This window comes from Gorilla gorilla, chromosome 14 (assembly GCF_029281585.2).
Source record: "Gorilla gorilla gorilla isolate KB3781 chromosome 14, NHGRI_mGorGor1-v2.1_pri, whole genome shotgun sequence".
NCBI classification, from domain to species: domain Eukaryota; kingdom Metazoa; phylum Chordata; class Mammalia; order Primates; family Hominidae; genus Gorilla; species Gorilla gorilla.
The window spans coordinates 32,497,009-32,515,183 of record NC_073238.2 but is presented as its reverse complement, the minus strand read 5'-3'; the positions used below and the strand labels follow the sequence as shown (position 1 = coordinate 32,515,183).

General features: G+C 41.9%; 2 protein-coding genes across 2 annotated transcripts; both read right to left on the bottom strand.

Moving 5' to 3' along the window:
• Window positions 1–2,256: 2,256 nt before the first annotated feature.
• Window positions 2,257–7,008, bottom strand: LOC129526087 (telomeric repeat-binding factor 1-like). The gene has a single exon (XM_055359455.2). It carries the CDS (start codon window positions 3,239–3,241, stop codon window positions 2,312–2,314), a length of 930 nt encoding a protein of 309 aa, XP_055215430.2. The 5' UTR covers window positions 3,242–7,008; the 3' UTR covers window positions 2,257–2,311.
• Window positions 7,009–12,707: 5,699 nt separating this feature from the next.
• Window positions 12,708–18,007, bottom strand: LOC101142994 (protein fem-1 homolog A). The gene is given in 4 exon segments (XM_031007316.3): window positions 12,708–16,130; window positions 16,133–16,663; window positions 16,666–17,034; window positions 17,947–18,007. Coding segments are annotated over 4 exon segments (2,157 nt in total). The 3' UTR covers window positions 12,708–14,934.
• Between the last annotated feature and the right edge of the window lie 168 nt (window positions 18,008–18,175).

Sequence of the window (18,175 nt, the reverse complement as noted above, 5' to 3'; positions counted from 1 at the left end):
GAAAAAATTTGTAAGCAGCAATTTTATAGTTCTATTATGGAATTTCTACTTGGGGAAAGCTAACATTTCATGATCTCATTCTTGCTGGATTCTTTCTCAAGATTTTCCATGGAGCTGAAATTTACCCACGACCTTGAGAAAGAAATGCACGTGCTTCATGATCCTCACTCCACTTTCTTGTCCTTAATGCTTTTCCTCTGATGATTGCTCATTTCACACCCCAAAAGCAACTCATTTTATAAACGTTTTACAGCGTAGCAAGCAGTAAAGAATAAGAAATTACAAAATATTATATCCTATGAAGAAACACTGATCCTAATGCATCCACAAAAATCAAGCTCATAATTGCTGGTTTGTCAATTATAATGGTAAAATATGTATTTATATAATACATATGATATGATGGATGCTATTGGAGTTAGTTTGGCATATTTATTTATTTATTTTTTATGGTACTCATCCATGTTTCAAATTCAGGAACAATGGGAAAGTAATATATGAAACCTTAATAGGAAATACAATAGAGATCACAAAACACTACCATTTGATTTTTTATGCAAATACTTCAATATTCCAATATTTTTACTCACTTGCTAAATAAAGCACATGACTCGAAATGCTAAATAATTCAATTAGTCTAAATCTTTTAAATAAAATGTTGGTGAAAAACCAAAGTTGTTTAGTTAGGTATGTATGACCTTGTTTATTATCTATCATAGACATCAAGATGGTCATAGTTAATACCAATTTAAGCTTTATAGAATACTCTTTTAGGCCCAATATTGATACATTAAATGAAGGTATCAGAGAATCTTGTATTTATGGCATCAGGTTATAAAGAGCTATTCAAAACCATTTTTGTCAAAGTTTAAACACTGGAACAAAAGTCAAATTGTTTCTAAATGAGACACAAATGATTCTTGCTAATAGTACAAATTTTGTCCCGTGGGTAATTCTATTGTCTTTTTCTTTTTTAAAACAATTATTTTGATTCTTTTTTAGATTCAGGGAACACATGGGCAGGTTTGTTAGCTGGGTGTACTGTGTGATGTTGAGGTTTGGGGTACGGATGATCCTGTCACCCAGGTAGCGAGCAGAGTCCCCAGTAGGTAGTTTTTCAGCTCTTGCTCCCGCTCCCCTCCCTACCTCCCTAGTGTCTATCATTCCCATGGGTCCTCAGGTATTACTATTTTCGTTTTTTTCTTTACATGAAACTACTGAAAGCAAAAGTATGTCACACTTATAGGTTACTCTGTACATTTATCATTCTATTAATAAACATCTTAAGTAATTAAGTAGTATATTAAGGCCATAAACCAAGTCATTATCTCCTATCAAAGGACTACTGTTATTCGATCGTCTAGAAAATTCATTTTAGGCAGGACACAGTGGCTTACGTCTGTCATCTCAGCACTTTGGGAGGCCGAGGTGGGTGGATCATGAAGTCAGGAGTTCGAGACCATCCTGACCAGTATGGTGAAACCCCGCCTCTACTAAAAATACAAAAATTAGCTGGGCATGGTGGTGTGTGCCTATAATCCCAGCTACTCAGGAGGCTGAGGCAGGAGAATCGCTTGAACCCGGGAGGCAGAGGTTGCAGTGAGCTGAAATAGTGCCATTGCATTCCAGCTTGGGTGACAGAGAGAAACTCTGTTTTAAAAAAAAAAAGAAAATTCATTTTAATGGGTTATGTTACAGGGTTGAGGTCAGCCTACAGACGCAAAATAGGTTAACTGAATTTTTTTTTTCGTAACAGGTTTTAATTTTTTCATTGGAACAGGTTTTGGGGGTGGGGATACTAAATGTGGCAGGGTTCAACAAATTTACATTTTATCAAAATAAAGTTCTTAATACAATGATAGCATATGCTTTAACTCTTATAGCACAAACCCTCATATTAATTGATGGTCACAGAAAAATACTGTAATGCTTTAAACAGGAGTTTTAAAATACATCAATGACAAGTTTCAAACAAAATGCAGTGATCAAAATACTTAACTGTCCTTTCATAAAGCTTTTACAAACACAATCAGTCTTCGCTATCTGAGCAAATCAGTTTTAGTTTCTTCACGGTCCTCCATCTGTCTTTTAACATGACACTTGTCCGGTTGTTGAATTTATAATGCAGTAGTATTTTAGACCAGTTTCCCTCTCCATATTTCCTCATGCCAGATCTCAAATTCCTGTCTTCTTCCCAAAGCCATGACTGTCTTTTTCTAGCTCGATGTTTTTCAGGAGTTACTGGTTGCCCCTTTGAAACAGGTATTCTGCTTTCAGTGGCTCTTCTGCTTTCTTTTTTCTTTTTTGTACTTTAAGGAGTTCCTACTCTTCTTTCTTTCTTATTAAGGTCTTGTTGCTGGGTTCCATGTTGCAACTTAGATAAGAAAAGATTCTTGTGAGACATTTTTCTTGTATCCAGATTAGCTTCAGTTTCCATTTCAAAATAATTACCATTAGGTTTATCTTGAGAAGTTATTGTTCTTGTTCTTTTACTTTCTACTACTTTTGCTGCTGCCTTCATTAGAAAGGTTGATGATTTTTCACTTAGCACATAATTCACATAACTCTTAATTTTCTCCATCATGTGGTTGTAGCTGAAGTGTTGAAAAAAGGAATGAAATGTATCTTTCTGAGAGATTATCACAAGCAATTTGCTTTTGAGAGGCATATAAGAATTTGGATCACCAAATATTCTTTCAAAGACTTCTTCTGCTTCTTTAAAGTTGCCATTTTCCATACAAACAGCTATAGCCTGAATTTTAATTAAATTCTGTATTTCTTCTTGAAGTTTGTCATGTTCCTTTTCAATTGAACCCCAAATCATCAGGGCTGATTCCAAGGGTGGAATTCGTTCATCATTTTCAAACTGTGCATCAAGGGTTTTTCCTGCTGCAATTCTTGTCAAAAGCTGACATACGTATATCATTCTCAACTGGTAAGCTGTTGGACTGGATAGTCCGTGAATAATAGCCTCTGCGCTGTTGCGGGTCCTGCAGAAGTCCTTGGATCGGCCGTCGCGAAAAGCTCGGCAAAGAGAGAGGCAGAGGAAATCGAGCATCCAGCCGGCAGCCACGGCCTCGGCCTCGGCCACCAGGCCCGCGTCCTCCTCTTCCTCCTCGGGGGCCCCCACCTGCACCTGGCACTTGAGCCGTTCCTGGCATTCGAACTGCTCCTCATCGTTTCTCTCTGTTTCTGCCATCTGCTCCTCGGTAGGGTCGGCATCACTACCATCCGCCGGCATATTTATTAAAATTTATTTTTATGAAAAAAGATTTAAAAAAGAAATGTCTGCTCTAAGCAGTTACATGAAAATGGATAAATACAAAAGCAAGCACAAGAGTATTCAGTAGAGAATTGTGAGCCTGAACAATCAAGTTTCAGGCAAATCTTGTGTGGTTCATAATTTTAGCCCTTTATTATGCAAACCTGCCAATTCGATTTTCCAATTCAAGAAATGTTTGGGGTGATTATCAAGTTATATTTACTGTTCTGTGGACCTACTAAAATATGCACCATCTTGAAAGAGTCTGTTCAAATTACCTTGGAACACACTTTTAGATCCTCTTTTGTAAGCAAAAGTTGACAGACTAAAATGTATTCTTTCTTAACTGGCATCAGCATGTGAGACTTTAGAAAAGTTGGTAGAGCAAGTAATGATTCTGTTGCAGAGCTAGACAAATACCTTCCAAATGAACAAATTCAAACAGAGAAAAAAGTTGCTGATCTTAGATGAATTGCCACATGTTGCCACTTCCTTTCACATGTGTCTTGGTAGAAAAATTCTCATATAGAATTTTTCCCACCCATCAGAAGAAAGTAGTTATTATCTCAATTTCCTATCTCCTCTTCTGCATCTCGCCTTCTGAGGAGATAAATATTAGAATCTCAAAGCATCCACTGCTAAAACCCAGACATAAGGGGTTGAGATGCAAGTTGGAAAAACTGGGAAAGTATTAAATTCTGGACCTCTCTTCCCCCTCTGGCTTCTCTCTCATCTCTCTCACTCTGTCTGTCTGTCTTTCTCTCTATCTTCCTTCCTCTTTCTAAAAGAAGACCTTGAAAGAGTTTTATGTATATGCAGAATCAAATTTCTCTCCTCTCTTCTTCTCTCTTCAGTGCACTCTGTTCAGGCTTCTGTTATCATCCCTCCACCAAAACTGTTTTAGTCAACATCGTCGATGACCTCAATGCTGCTAACACCAAAGTTCTAGTTTCAAGCTTTGTCTAACTCAACTCTAGCAGCATGAAACACAATTTATTACTCTCTACTCCTTGAAGCATTGTCTTATCTTCCAGGAATATACACTGCCAGTGTTCCTTCTCTTATTGCCTGCTCTTTTTCAAGGTTCCTTGCTGGCTCCTCTTTTTCTTTCTGACAAATAGAAGTATTTCATGGCTCAGGCCTTGAAACTCTTCCCTTATCTATCTAACTATCCATTCACATTCACTTTCTTCATGAGTTCATCTAGTCTTGTGATAACTTCTAAATACATAACTTTAGTCTCAGTCTTTTTCCTAAGATACAGACTCAGAGATCCAGCTGACGACCGGATGTCTCCACTTGAATGTTCAATGGCCATCTCAAAGTCAACATGTCCGGAACCAAGCTTCTATATTCAATCCAGCCTCCCCAAATTTGCTTCTGCTCAGCCTGCCCCAACTCAGTGGATGGTGATACCATTGATCCAGTCAGGACTAGGACAAGAGTGAAGTAAGCTAACCACTTAGGCACAATCTTTAAGGCATTCAGAGCATCAAGGAAGTGCTGACCTTGCTTTTGCATGGCTATGCAAGGGCCTCCTTAAAGTTTATGCCCTCAACATCTCACCCTAGTACCAGCCCTGCTTCTTCTTGCTCAAGCCAAAAACTTCAGCATCATCCTTTATGCCTCTGTTTCTCTCACTGTCTCTTCCAGTCTACCAGGATATCCTATCGGCTCTACCTTCATTAATATTAAAGTGTTTGATCCAGTTATTAAAGAAATAATTAGATATATCAAAAGTAATGGAGGAGTTATTATAAAAATATAATTCTTGTCCTAAAGAAGAAAAACCAAAAGTCTGCTCTTATTTTCACAAAGGCAGGGAACTAATATAAGACAGACATACTGTTTCATGTTTAAAAAAATTAATAGACTTTGATTTTTAGACCAGTTTTAGTTTTTCAGAAAATGTGAGCAAAATATATGGGGTTCCTGTATACTCTCTTTCCCCACCAGCCTCTGGTTTTTCCTATTATTAACATTTTGTGTTGGTGTGGCACATCTGTTACAACTGATGAACCAATATTCATGCATTATGATTAACTAACATCGACAGTTTGTATTAGGATTTAGTCCCTGTGTTGTACGGTTCTATGGGCTTTGCTAAATGCATTATGTCATATATTTCCCATAACAGTATCTTAAAGAATAATTTCACTGCCCTAACAATCTTCAGGGGCTTATTTCCCCTCAGCTAGCAGTGACATCTTTAGGTACAAGTACACACCACCTATAACAACTTAATTTATTGCCTTCTAGGCAAGCCAGGGCAGGGACTGAGGACAGTGACAATGTCACCTATCTTCCATTCAGGAACCTGTGTTTGGTGCAGAGCCCAGGGTTCCTAGGTCCAGCCTATATGCTCCAACGGTGGTTTCCTACACTCAAAGACAATGAACTTGCAGACACATCATAAATGCCTGGTGCTCTGCAAAGCTGTCCTGATTCCTCCTAGCAACATGAGTTGCCATATTTTCTTTACTCTAAGGTGTCAGGCACATGATCATGGTATTCATCAGGCTATCTGATCCTCTGATTATATGTCAGTCTCCCAGACTAGATCAGGGGCTTTTCAAGGGCAGAAGCTCCGTCTTAGTCATCTGTGTCTTCCTCAGGGCCTGTACTTGTCATTTGTTGATGATATGAAAAGAGTTGGGGTTGTGAGGGGGAGGAAGAAGGATAGTGGAATGAATAAAGGGAAAAGAGGGAAAGAAAAAAGACAGGGAGATAGGGAAGGTGTTTGTGCCCATGCCCTCGGTCACAGGTCACTATGGGTGGGCACAGGTGTTCAGCACCAGAATGACAGGAAGATGAGCAAGAGAGGGCATCTCTGAGTCAGGGCTGGTGCATTTCTCACACCCAACAATCCAGCCACATCGCTGACGAATCTGGGATGTTGTACTTTTCCCCACCAGCAGCCCTAGTTGCACATGACAGGCTATCGCCTGCTATTGCACTGACTTCATATAGTCCTAGGACCTCAGGGTTAATGAGTTCTCAGTTACGTGGAACAGCTTTGTTTGATAGGTTACTCTAGTTTTATATGTAAGAAAACTTGGTGTTCTTATATTGTTTAATATATTGATTTGCTACATTGTATAAAAAGACAAATAAATGAGACTTCTTTAAACTGTCTTAGAAGAAGTCTCAAGTCTCCTGTGGCTCTCAAACCTCAGTGCGGACAGGCAGTTCACATTTGTTGTCCCTAGTGTACTTGTTTGGACAGTTTCTCAATTTCCAAACAGCAGTGATGTTTTTTGCAACAAATAAATTACGAAACAAAATATTTCACGTTTTGTCCTCCCTCTGATAGAAATCTTTGTGTTCCTAAACAATGAAAGCTCCTTAGTTTAAATTGGAAGTATTATTAAGGAAAGTTGAAATTTTATGAAAGTGATTAAATTGAAGATTCAAAAATGTGTCTACATTTGGGAATATTGATTATGACTTTAATGTTAACTTTTTTGATCTGATACCATTTCCAAAAATTTAACCTACAGAAATACTAAAACATATGTGCAGTTATAGGTTAAAAGAATATGATGAAATTATTTGCAGTAGGACAAAATTTAAAACAATTCAAATGGTTTTAAAAGAGGATTAAATAACTATATTTAATGATGAGTAAGTAGTAGGTTAAAAACGAATTATTTTGAATAATAAGAAAAATAAAGATTCTAAGATACGTATTCAGTGAAGAAAGTTTCAGGATCACATGTTTGCTATTATTTCATTTTTGCAAAACAAACAAACAAGAATAAAACCAAAAGCTACACATGCACGCATGCACGCACACACACGCAGCGCAAGACACTTGTGAATTGAAGGGGGTAATGTTAATATTCACACAGGAACCATCAGCATGATATAGGAGTGTCAAGAAAACCAGGATTTATAATCACCTGAATTTAATGGACTTTATATTCTGTATTATACCTTACTATCTATAAGAATAAAATTACATTTTCCATACTTAAAGTATCTATAAAAAAATTGAGTAAATTGTAATCTTGGATCTCAAGTCCAGTTCCTCTAGTTCTCTCAGAACTATCTCCCTTCATTTCAAAGTTCACGGATTGATTTTTGGTTTTCCTAAAATGTACCACTGTATTTTAAATTTACACATCACCAGGGCATTCTTTTTTCTTGTTCTCTTATTATTAGAACATACATTTAACCCCTTCTGACAATCTAGTCATTGTAAACCTCCCAGCTTTATCAACTGTCATCTTCCAAGTACTCACAGTGCAGATTTCTGGTATTACAATGGCCTTAAATTTTTTCCTTTGGATTTTTTTGAAAATAAATTACGGTGTCTATTTACATGGATAAAGAGTGACCACTGTCTTTGGCTGGTTCCTGTTGATAATGAGGTCAAGGCAGGGGCCTTCACTGAATTCCCACATGTGCTTGGTTGCAAGCCACACTCAGGTGACAGACAGTCTTGCAGTTGGTGCTGTTGGTCACATGAAGACTGGGAAAGAAAGTGCATCAGATCAAAATAAACTTATTTCTCTTGCAAAAAATAAAAACTCGAGGCACATGCATTATGAATATTGGGTCAGAAGCATTATCTTCATATTCAAAGACTAGCATATAATTATCAAGAACAGAAATGTAAAGAACATAAACAGCTTGATGATAGAATTGGTACACGTTTATTATTAGAAATTCTATTTGAAATCCAGAGAAGAGTAACTGAATGGAGAAAAACACAGATATTAGATGACAAAGAATATGAGAAAATTTCAACTTTTTCTTCCAATTGAATTTAACAATGTTTTACTCCATAGTTAACTGATTGATTTGCCTCTGCCGGGATGTAAATTCTCAGAGATATTCTTTCTGCCATTGTGCCAATCTGTGACACAGCTAGCCTAGGATTTATATGCTGTGCTTGTCAATATCCTTCAGAAATGCCCAGCAGAACACAGGCACATACATTCTCCTTCAGCAAACACTCATGGAATGTGAAATCAGACTTCTACTGGTACTGACTCATCTGGAGGGCTTGTTATGAGGCCTCATTCAGTATGAGGCAAAGGTTGTGAAGTTTGCATTTAAGTTTTTAAAAAGCTATGTATAAAAAGTGGCCACCATGATGATTAAACACATTATATTGTACCCTTATAAAATTTGAATAAAAACCACAAACTTCAATGACAATAAGTAATTGGTCTTACTTGGTTTGCTCATTCTGAAAAAACTGAGTCTTGTCCTATGCAACAGGGCTGGAACAGTTGCAACATGCATCAGTTGGAACATGTTTAGAAGCTAATGGATAGCATTGGTTTACATTTCATATAAGACAGAGTAAATTAAGGATGCATTTCTAGTATCTTCAGATATTCAAACAAGTAAATATTTCATATATCTCAGTTTGCTCCATTGTCAAACACATTTTCATTTTGATAAAAATGTCTCAAAAATGCCTTAATAATGTGTGCTTTGGTGAGGGAAATTTGGAAATAATGAACGTGAGCTAATCCTCTCTTTGTGACTGAAGGGTCCTCACATGAAATCATCACCTTTGGAGCTGTGCTTTTATAATGTGATGCTCACTGGATTTTTGAGATATAATGCCTGTCCCTAAACTGAATTGCCCCAAACTGCTTTATAGTTGTTGATTTCGCTACCAGTGTCCTCTCCTTTACTCTTATTTTGCATTTCAGTGTACCAAATTTACAACATTTTTGTTGATTTTGTTACCAACAGAAACATCAGGTGAATTAAAAGATACCGAGATAAGTACTCATCAAACTAAAAAGTAAATGCAATTAGATGTCATTTTTGCCAGAGGGTGAGTGGGCAAATTTACCATAATGCATTGTATTAGTTGTCAGTATGCACCATGCTTCAGAGTCATCTGGAAGGCTTGTTAAAATGCAGGTTGTTGGGTTCCAACCCAGAGCTTCTGATTCAGCAGATCTTGGGTGAGGCCTGAGAATGTGCATTTCTAGTAGTTCATTGAGAGCTACTTGCTGCAGAGAAAAGTGGAATGGGGACAGTTTAAAGAATCAGTAAGGGTTTAAGGTTTCAGGAAATGTTTGGAAGTCTGCAAGTAGAAAAAGGGGAATGTTAATTTTCTCTTCACATATTGGGCATTCCATTTATGGAACTCTAACACAAAGAGGGAGAGCTGTGGGAAAAAATCAAGAGATTTGTCTGAAATGATAGGTTAGAGTTACATGTTAGTTCACAAAATGATTTTGGGAAGATATTTGAAATAATTCCAACAGTACAAACTGATACCACATCGGGCAACCTTGCTCTCCAAAATCCTCTCGTGTTGCTTTGGCACTAGGCTGGCCTGGATGGAGCATTGGTTGGAGCGCATGTGGCATTCCTAATGTCTCTATATTCTAACCCATTGGTTGCCAATAAAGTGCTTTGCCAACAGATTTTGTTCTGAGATAGTGCACAGCGCTGAAGAGAAAATAAATTTGCAAATCCAGTGATTTCATGGGCCACTAGGCTCTCTGGATTCTCTATTACCCAGTTTATCTTTTGTCCATTTAATGCATTGCAAACAACATTGAATTAGTTTGTTGGACAATTAGGTAAGATATTAAACTAACGATATACATATAAATATGTCAAGTCATTATTTTAAGAGTACATCTGTAAGTCATAGTTGGAGAAGGCTTTTTCTTGTGAACCCTGTAAAGGCTTTTCCCCACAACTCTAATAGTTCAACAGGTACCAACTTTTATACATAATACTTCTTTTTCAGAGGTGTTCACAAGTGAGACAAAGAATTTTCTATAATGGATGTTTAAAAAAATCAGTTCCAAGGAAATTAATTCTTGTAAACCTCCCAAAATAAACATCAGGAAATTAAATTGGTGTTGGTTTGTTAGTAGAATGAACATCCCCAAAGAAATCCAAGATTGCAAATGTTTTAGTCAGACTTAGTTTCTAGTCTCTGAAAGACCCTTCCTTCCTGAGCTATGAGCACCTACAGCCCTCCTGCAGCTTCACCATTGCCTTGACTTTCAGCACAAATCCTGCAATGATGCTAAGGAGATTTACATGACTACGTGTCTGCCAGCTGTGGTTTCATCATTTTTCTTTGTCTCTGAGCTTATGCAGAGACAATACCCTGGGTCTGGTAAGTGGATCTCAGTCTGTTCCTTAGTCTCCTCTCCCGGCACCCAAGTCTGATTTCTGAGCTTCAGCTTGATGCTTTTTTGTTACCTGTCATCGTCCTCAGGAAGGGGTTCCCCAATCCTGGATCCTGGACCATTGTCTTGGACCCTCCTCTGAAATGACAAATATTCCTAATTCCAATTTGCTATATTTCTTGTAAGGATAAATTGTCTTGTACTGCATCCGTCTGTTTGGACAGGTCAACACTTCATTTGCAACCCTTCGTGGATATCTACTTACCTGCACTACAACCTGCTATCACTCGATCTTGTTGGACACACTACTGTAGTCTTGCTTTACATCTGTGATGGAATCCATCCATCCAGATCCTATTCAGTAATAAAGCCTTTTCTCAAATCCCAGCCCTTTCTCATCTGAGCTACATGACAATAAGTAATTGCTCTTACTTGGTCTGTTCATTCAGAAAAAACTGAGTCCTTACTGCGTGGAGTTTCATAAGGACTGAGTTCTTATGGAACCGTGTTATGCATGGGAGTGATGGACATGAACAAGGTACAATTTCTCTCTTGAAGAAACTCATTCTTTTTTTTTTTTTTTGAGACAGAGTTTCACTCTCTCACCCAGGCTGGAGTGTAGTGACATAATCTTGGCTCACGGGAACCTCTGTCTCCTGGGCTCAAGCTATTTTCCTGCCTCAGCCTCCTGAGTAGCTGGGATTACAAAATTAGCCTGCCACCATGCCAGACTAAGTGTTTTTTTAACTTTTAGTAGAGACAGAGTTTTGCCATATTGGCCAGGCAGGTCTCCAACTCCTCGAGTGATCTGCCCACCTCAGCCTCCCAAAGTGCTGGGAGTACAGGCATGAGCCACCACACCTGGCTCATTTTTGAAGACAGAGCAAACAAGCAAACAATTGAAATACAGGTTGAGTATTCCTTATCCAAAATTCTTGGGACAAGATGCGTTTTGGATTTTTAAAAAATTTTTCAACATTTGCATTAAACTTACTGGTTGACACCCCAAATTCAAAAATCTGAAATCTAAAAAGCTTTAATGAGCATTTCCTTTTGAGTATGACCTTTGAACATTGTGTCAGCATTCAAAAAATGTGAATTTCAGATTTCTGGATTAGGAATGCTCAACCTATACAATACTTTAACCATACATTCTGAGAACCTTTCTCAAAAGTGTATAGTAGAAGAGGTCAGACAATCGTCCTTCCATAAACATTCATTCTATCATTTGCTCAAACCCCACTGTGTTTCAGGCATTTTGTTAATATATCGGGAATGGACCCAGAGGGCCTTTCTGAGAATTGTGAGTTAGACCCAGGTACTCACCCAGGGCCAGATCATCCATGACCTTTTGCCTTCAAATACCAATGATAATTTGTCTTGTGGTCCTAAGATGTTAATCAGAGCTGCTTATAATAGACAGCCTCTGAAACTGTCTTCTCTCCCTGGTGGCCCCAGATGGTCTACCCTGGATCCTGATGACATTAGGTTGGGGGGTTGTAAGTGCAGTCACTTTGTTGCCAGGTCCACTTTCTTTCCAGAACCTCTGAATCAAATGTCAGCCTGTTTTCACTGTTCCCTACCTGATTAGCTGGAGCTGGATATACCGAAGGAATGAAAGTTTTCTGAGCTGACTGCACTGATAAACCTAGAAGGAGACCATAGTGATAAATGCTTCATAATTTTCAGAAGTCAGCATTAACTGCTGAGTAGCAGAGTGGACTTAAATTTGTGTTTTCAGTGGAAATGATCACCGTGATGTCCTTACTGCCTCCTAACTCATGAAAGGAACAACTGGCTGGCCCCTGGAACTCCCTGCGTGACTGGTGATTGCCCATGGACTTCTAAAACACTCTTTACTCTGAGATGTGAATGTTGCCCACGGCCTTCAGCTGGTGGATGATATCTGGGCCTGAGATTACAGTATCAGGTATTCCTGAAGACACCCTGGGGAAATGTGGGGATTGCCATGGTGCCTCTGAGCTTACCTCTAGAACAGACACTTTGATAAGTGCTTTTGCTTCTTTCTCTGAATTCTAAATCAGCCCTAGAATGCTGGATGATAATTCTGAAACAAGCCCTACCCAGTCGATTTTCCTGAAGTTTCATGAGGATTCTGAAGAGTGGTGACAGTTGTTGGACTAAAATAAGGGAGGAAGGCTGAGGTGAGGAGAGCACTCAGAGACAGTGGGTGGACAGATGTCATCCAGAGACTTGCAGAAAATAGGACCAAAGCCATGGCTCCCGACAGGAGTGGCAATCCTAAGTGCAGTTTTAGTTGCACTTTTGAGATAATGAAAGTACAAAATCAGTCACTTAACCTCTTTTAACATCAGTTTATTAATCTGCAAAACATTGACATGCTACCTCACAGCGTTCTTCACATATAATAAGAAACAGCGTGTTAAAATACTAAACAAAGTTTAAGAAGTGATGCAAATATACTGTTAGGGTAGATTGTAGATTATAGTTCTATCACTTATCTCTTTCTTATTTTCTGAGAAGCTCTTAGGAACATTGATTTAATTATTTCTTTTTCCTCTTTATTTATGAGCGTACATGTCTTATTCAAGATTTAAAATATCACTTGGAAATTAACAAGGGGTTTCACAAATACAGTCGTATTCCTTATTTGTTCACAATATTTTGTCCCAAAATGTTGCTTTTAAAGAAATAAAAGAACTACTTCTAAAATTGTGGTAGAGTCAAGGCCGACTATAAACAAATGCTCACCAGCCAACAGAAGAAATCTATCCTGCAATATCAGTGACTTTCCCAGTGTACCATGATAGTTCCTTAAAGCTGTTATGAATTATTCCATAAACCTGTATTTAGAGACTTTTTTTTCGAATATCTTTTTAATGACTTAAACACCAGCATGGAGACTCACAATGTAAACAGCCTCATTTCTCTGCTCTGTGCTTTGGGAGGGACAGGGATGCCATTTCCCTCCTTGGCTGAGATAAAACCTGTCTTGTAAATTAATAAATAATTTCCTAACTAACACGGCAAAAAAAAAAAAATCCAAACAAGACCTAGTTTCCATCCAGGGACAGGATGTTTCTGGACACCCCCGGTTGCTGCTCCTCCTAAGGGCCTGGCTGTGGCTGCTGCAGGGAGGATGTAGTGAGAATGGCTTCCCTTCTGCTGTTTGCTGCTGTCTACACAGGCCAAGAACCTGCTCCCGTCTGCCCGGGCTGATGGAGTCTCACTCTTGAGAAAAATCTTGCTGGGACAGGTCCTCTGGCAGCCCCAGCACCTTACCCTGAGTCATGGGAACTTGAGACTTTGTCCAAACCTTGGCTGGAAGGCTGGTCTTGGCACTCAACGACTTAGCTAGTGGATTTTTCACATTAAGACTGTACCTGGGCCTTTTTCATGATGACTTGGGTCCCAATCCTCGGAGCAGCTGAAAAAAGAGCTAGCGCCACCTGTGGATGCACCCACAATGAAATCAGAGGCCACGTGAGGTTTGCAAGGTGGAGTGGCCTGTAGTTTTAACTCGGGCACTATGGCAATGCAGACCCAAACCAATTGTGCCAGTTCTTGCTGGGTGGCAAAGTGTTGTCAGGCTTTGTGGTCACTCCTGATTTCTGTTTGGAAGCACAGTTCTCTTTCCAATGAGAATGGAAAATTGGAAAGGCCTGTACAATTGGAAAGCCTGTAAAAGGCCGTAGAGTGGAGATGTATAAACATGTACAGTCACCCATGTTTTAGGGGTTGACACCATGGACTTTTATCTCGCTCACCAACTTCCTCACACATACAGCTCACTCCCTGTGGCCTCAGCCATCTCAGGCACTACAAAATCCTCACTGTTTGAAATTCACTTATGGAGTCCAACAAACAACTTTCTTTAAAAAAAAAAAAAAGGCAGTAAAATCTCACAATTTCTGTGCAATGCTTGCAACCTGCCCACTTATTAAATAAACAGAACACCAAACTAACCAAAAGCTATGCAAGTGGCAGGCTGCCCTGAGCAGAGCCCTGCCTGTCTGCCAGGGACTACGGTGGCACAGGAGCAGGTCGTGATCATGCTGGAAGAAATGAGAGGTGGTTTCATTCCCTGACTTTCAAACTCTCATCTCGGGAGCCCCCAGTCCTAACACTGTATTCAGCAGGGGGAGTTACCTGGCCATGTAAAAGGACAAGGGAAGGCAGACCATCCTCAACTTCTTCCTGTGTTTCTAGCAGGGAAGGAACGCAATGGCTTCAGTCCCTCCACCTCTAGGTAACAAGGCAAAGGCCTCCGTAACCCAGGCAGACAGGATGTGGGGAAGGTCTTGTGTCTTTTCCTAACTCAGAATTTCTGAGTCAGTGGGCTCCCAGAGAAAGACTGTCCTCTTAGCATGTGACCCTGAAGGCTTCTAGCACCAAAGGCTCGCTAACACCTCAGACCCTGTCTTCAGGTAAAGGGGATGGGAGGCAGAAACCTTCTCCTGATTGGTGCCTGAAGGAGGCAAGAACGAGTATCTGCTATACCCCAGCCTGATTTCCCCCGTCTCAGCAGGAGAGGGGAGAGGTGAGGGTGCAGATGTTCTGGGCAGGTCAGTGCAGTTCGATGAATGCCTTCAGATCTTCCGGGATGAAGCCCTTGTAAGGGATCTTGTTCTTATCCAGGGCCTGGGCTGCAAGGCACTGCAGGGTCACATAGTTGAAGGGCTGCATGGTACCCCTGGCCAGCAGCTTCTCTTCCAGCAGCTCGTAGGCCGTCTTCTTGAAGGCGTTGGTGGCGTCCATGTGGGCCCCTGCTTCAATCAGGGCATTCACGATGGCCGGGCAGTTGTTCTGGGCTGCTATGTGTAGCGGGGTGTTGTCAAAATCCCTGCTGTCCCGGTCGGCCCCGCAGTCGAACAGCACTTTGACCACGTGCAAGGAGGGGAATCTGCCCACGGAGTAGCGGCCCACGTTTGTGGTGTCCTTGTCCACAGCCACGTGCAGAGGGGTGAAGCCGTTCTTGCCCCTGGGTGCGCACTTGAGCAGGCGGTAGATGGTCTGGTGCTTCAGGTGCTCCTGGCTGGGGGTGCACTCCACTTTCTCCAGCAGGTAGAACAGGTGGAGGATGATGGCCAGCGCCTTGTTGAACTGGGCCGAGTCTCTAGGCTCCCTGAGAAGCTGCAGGGCCCATTCCACTTCCCGGACCCCTTTGGTGAGGACCCCCATGAAGTCTGCAAAGCCGATCTGGGTGCCCAGGCTGCCTTTGGCAGCCCGGTCCTGCAGCACGTAGGAGAAGAGTTCGGCGAAGGAGAGGAAGCTGCTGGTGGTCATGGGGCTCGGAGGCTCCAGGTTGCTCTGTTGCATGTCCAGAGCGTACTTCCACAAGCGGATGTAGCACTCGATATTGCCCGAGTCGGCGTACACGGCGCCCCTGTAACGGATACAATAGGAACTGTCGGGGTGCGAGGGACTGAGGATGCGCTCCCGGATCAACAGGGCCTGCATACGCATCTCATTGGGGTCGTTGATCAGCGCCTCCAGCTCCTCGGTGGTGTTGACCTCCCTGGAATAGTCATAGGCCAGGACCAGCTGTGGGGGCTCCAGTTTGGGCAGGTACTCACCCCCCTGGTGACGCAGCTCCATGGCCCGCCTCCAGTGTTTAAGGGCCCCAAGCAGATCTCGTTTCTTATCCACATACGTAGATCCCAGCAATTCCAAGGCTTCCACGGCAGCTTCCCGGCTGGTGGGACAGCAGCTTTGGTAAGATTCCCCGTTCAGTACCTCAGGGGAGAAGATGCAGCACGGAGCCCCTGAGGCTGCCTACACCCCTGGCTGGTGGAGGAGCCTTCTTGGGGCAGCCCAGGCTGAGCCTCTACCCCTGTGACCTGCTCCTGGCCGGGCTGCTCCTGGATGAGGTACTCCACGATGTTGGTGTGGCCCGTCACGCTGGCCGGGAGCAACGGGGTCATGCCGTAGCTATCACGTTCCATGTTGGCCTTGCACCCCAGCAGCAGCTGCAGGATCTCCAGGCTGCTGGTCTCGGCACAGTTGTGCAGGGCCAAGTTGCCATTGGCGCTGCGCCAGTTCACCTGGGCGCCCTGCTCCAGCAGGTAGCGGGCGATCTCACGGTGGCCCTTGTAGCACGAGATCATGAGGCACGTGTGGCCGTGCCTGTTGGCCACCTCCAGGTTGGCCTGGTGCTCGCCGACCAGGTAGCGCACCACCTCCAGGAGACCCTCGAAGCAGGCGGCGCGGAGAGGCGTGGAGTTGGTGCGCGTGGTGCGGTTCACCGAGGCCCCGCGGCGCAGCAGGCTCCGCACCACGTCCAGGTGGCCAGCGCCCACAGCGGCGGCGCACCCTCCATGGTTTCGCCATCGAAGTGCACCGAGCCACCGGCCTCCACGCTCGCGCCGCACCGGTCCACCAGGTACTCCACCACGTCCAGGTGGCCGTAGCAGGCGGCGATGAGCAGCGGCGTCCCCCCGCCGGCCACCTAGCCAGTCAGCTCGTCCAGTTCCTCCCGGCTCCGGCCGCTGAGCAGCTTCTGGAGCAGCTGCAGCTTGCCGTCACGGGCGGCATTGCACACGGCGGTGCGGAGGTCTTTGGTTCGGGCCTCTGCCAGGCCATGAGCCGGCCGCAGGGGGAGGGGGAGACAGAGGATCAGAGCCCAGACAGGCGGGAGCCAACCTTCACCGTCTCCCTCGCCGCCATCTTAGGGTGTCCTAGAGACTTTTAAATATGCAGATTGTTGACCTGAGAAACCATTTCGTCTCCAAAGGAACATTTGCAGGCTGTCATGCAAATCTGCACTTGAGCAACTTTCACATTATGATCTTAGTGAATTCTTGACCAGATGGACTTGAACAGCTGCCACCCATGCTTGGGAAGTCCCTTTACTCGAGAAGAGAAAATAGCTCATTTGTTTGCAATTCTTTCCTGAAAGTACATAAGGGCAATTTTCTACATTGTGAACTAGTATCAGAGCAACATTTTCCCTGAAAGACCATAGCTCATTATACTATTTAGGAACAAACAAACAAAAATATATACAAACATTTTTGGGGGAGTTTTATAATTTGTGCCCAGAAGGGACAAGTTTCTTTTCAGATTAAGTTTTAAAAAATGTTCCTTTATTCAAGCTGACATGGAGGTTATAACTGAGAAAAACCTCCCTCTGAAATTAGAATGCCTTACATTTGTATAACATTTTATACTTTTCAAAGTGCTTTCACGCACATTATTTCATCTGATCTTCAAAACAGCTCAGTGAGGCAGGTTAAGTGGGTGTTTTTATTCCTTACTTTTTAGATAAGGAAATAAGTTCAGACTACAGATATTATCTGAGTATCTACTAACTTCATTGTATTGTGCTAGGTGTCATAGAGGATAAAATGACATGTATTCCTAAAAGAAGAATCTTGGTTTTAGATAAGACATAACAACACAAAGCTAAATAATACGTAAATGTACAATATAGTCAAAAGATGACAAAAGACAATATATGGTCAAAGTATTAGGAGCACAAGCAAACTGTGTTCTGGCAGATTAAGGGAGACTTCTTAAAGCAGGTGCCACCCGAATATATATGCCTGGAAGGAGGTTTGGAATTTGTGGAATATTTACTCTTTGGCATCAAAATCACCTTCTCATATAACCTTAGAATATAAGAGATTTTGGCATTCATCTAGTTTGTTCTGATACTCGATGTTCGCACTCCGTATGGCCCCCTAAGCAAAGATGTTGGAATAGCTATGAGTCTTAGCAATTCTATCTATATGCAGCTGCAATCTCCATTTCTATAATTCTACCCTTTGTTGACCAGAGTAAAACAAGACTAATCTATTTTCTCTTT

Excerpts from the sequence above, each read along its gene's own strand:
- LOC129526087 (XM_055359455.2), bottom strand. The coding sequence starts at position 3,241 with ATGCCGGCGGATGGTAGTGATGCCGACCCTACCGAGGAGCAGATGGCA.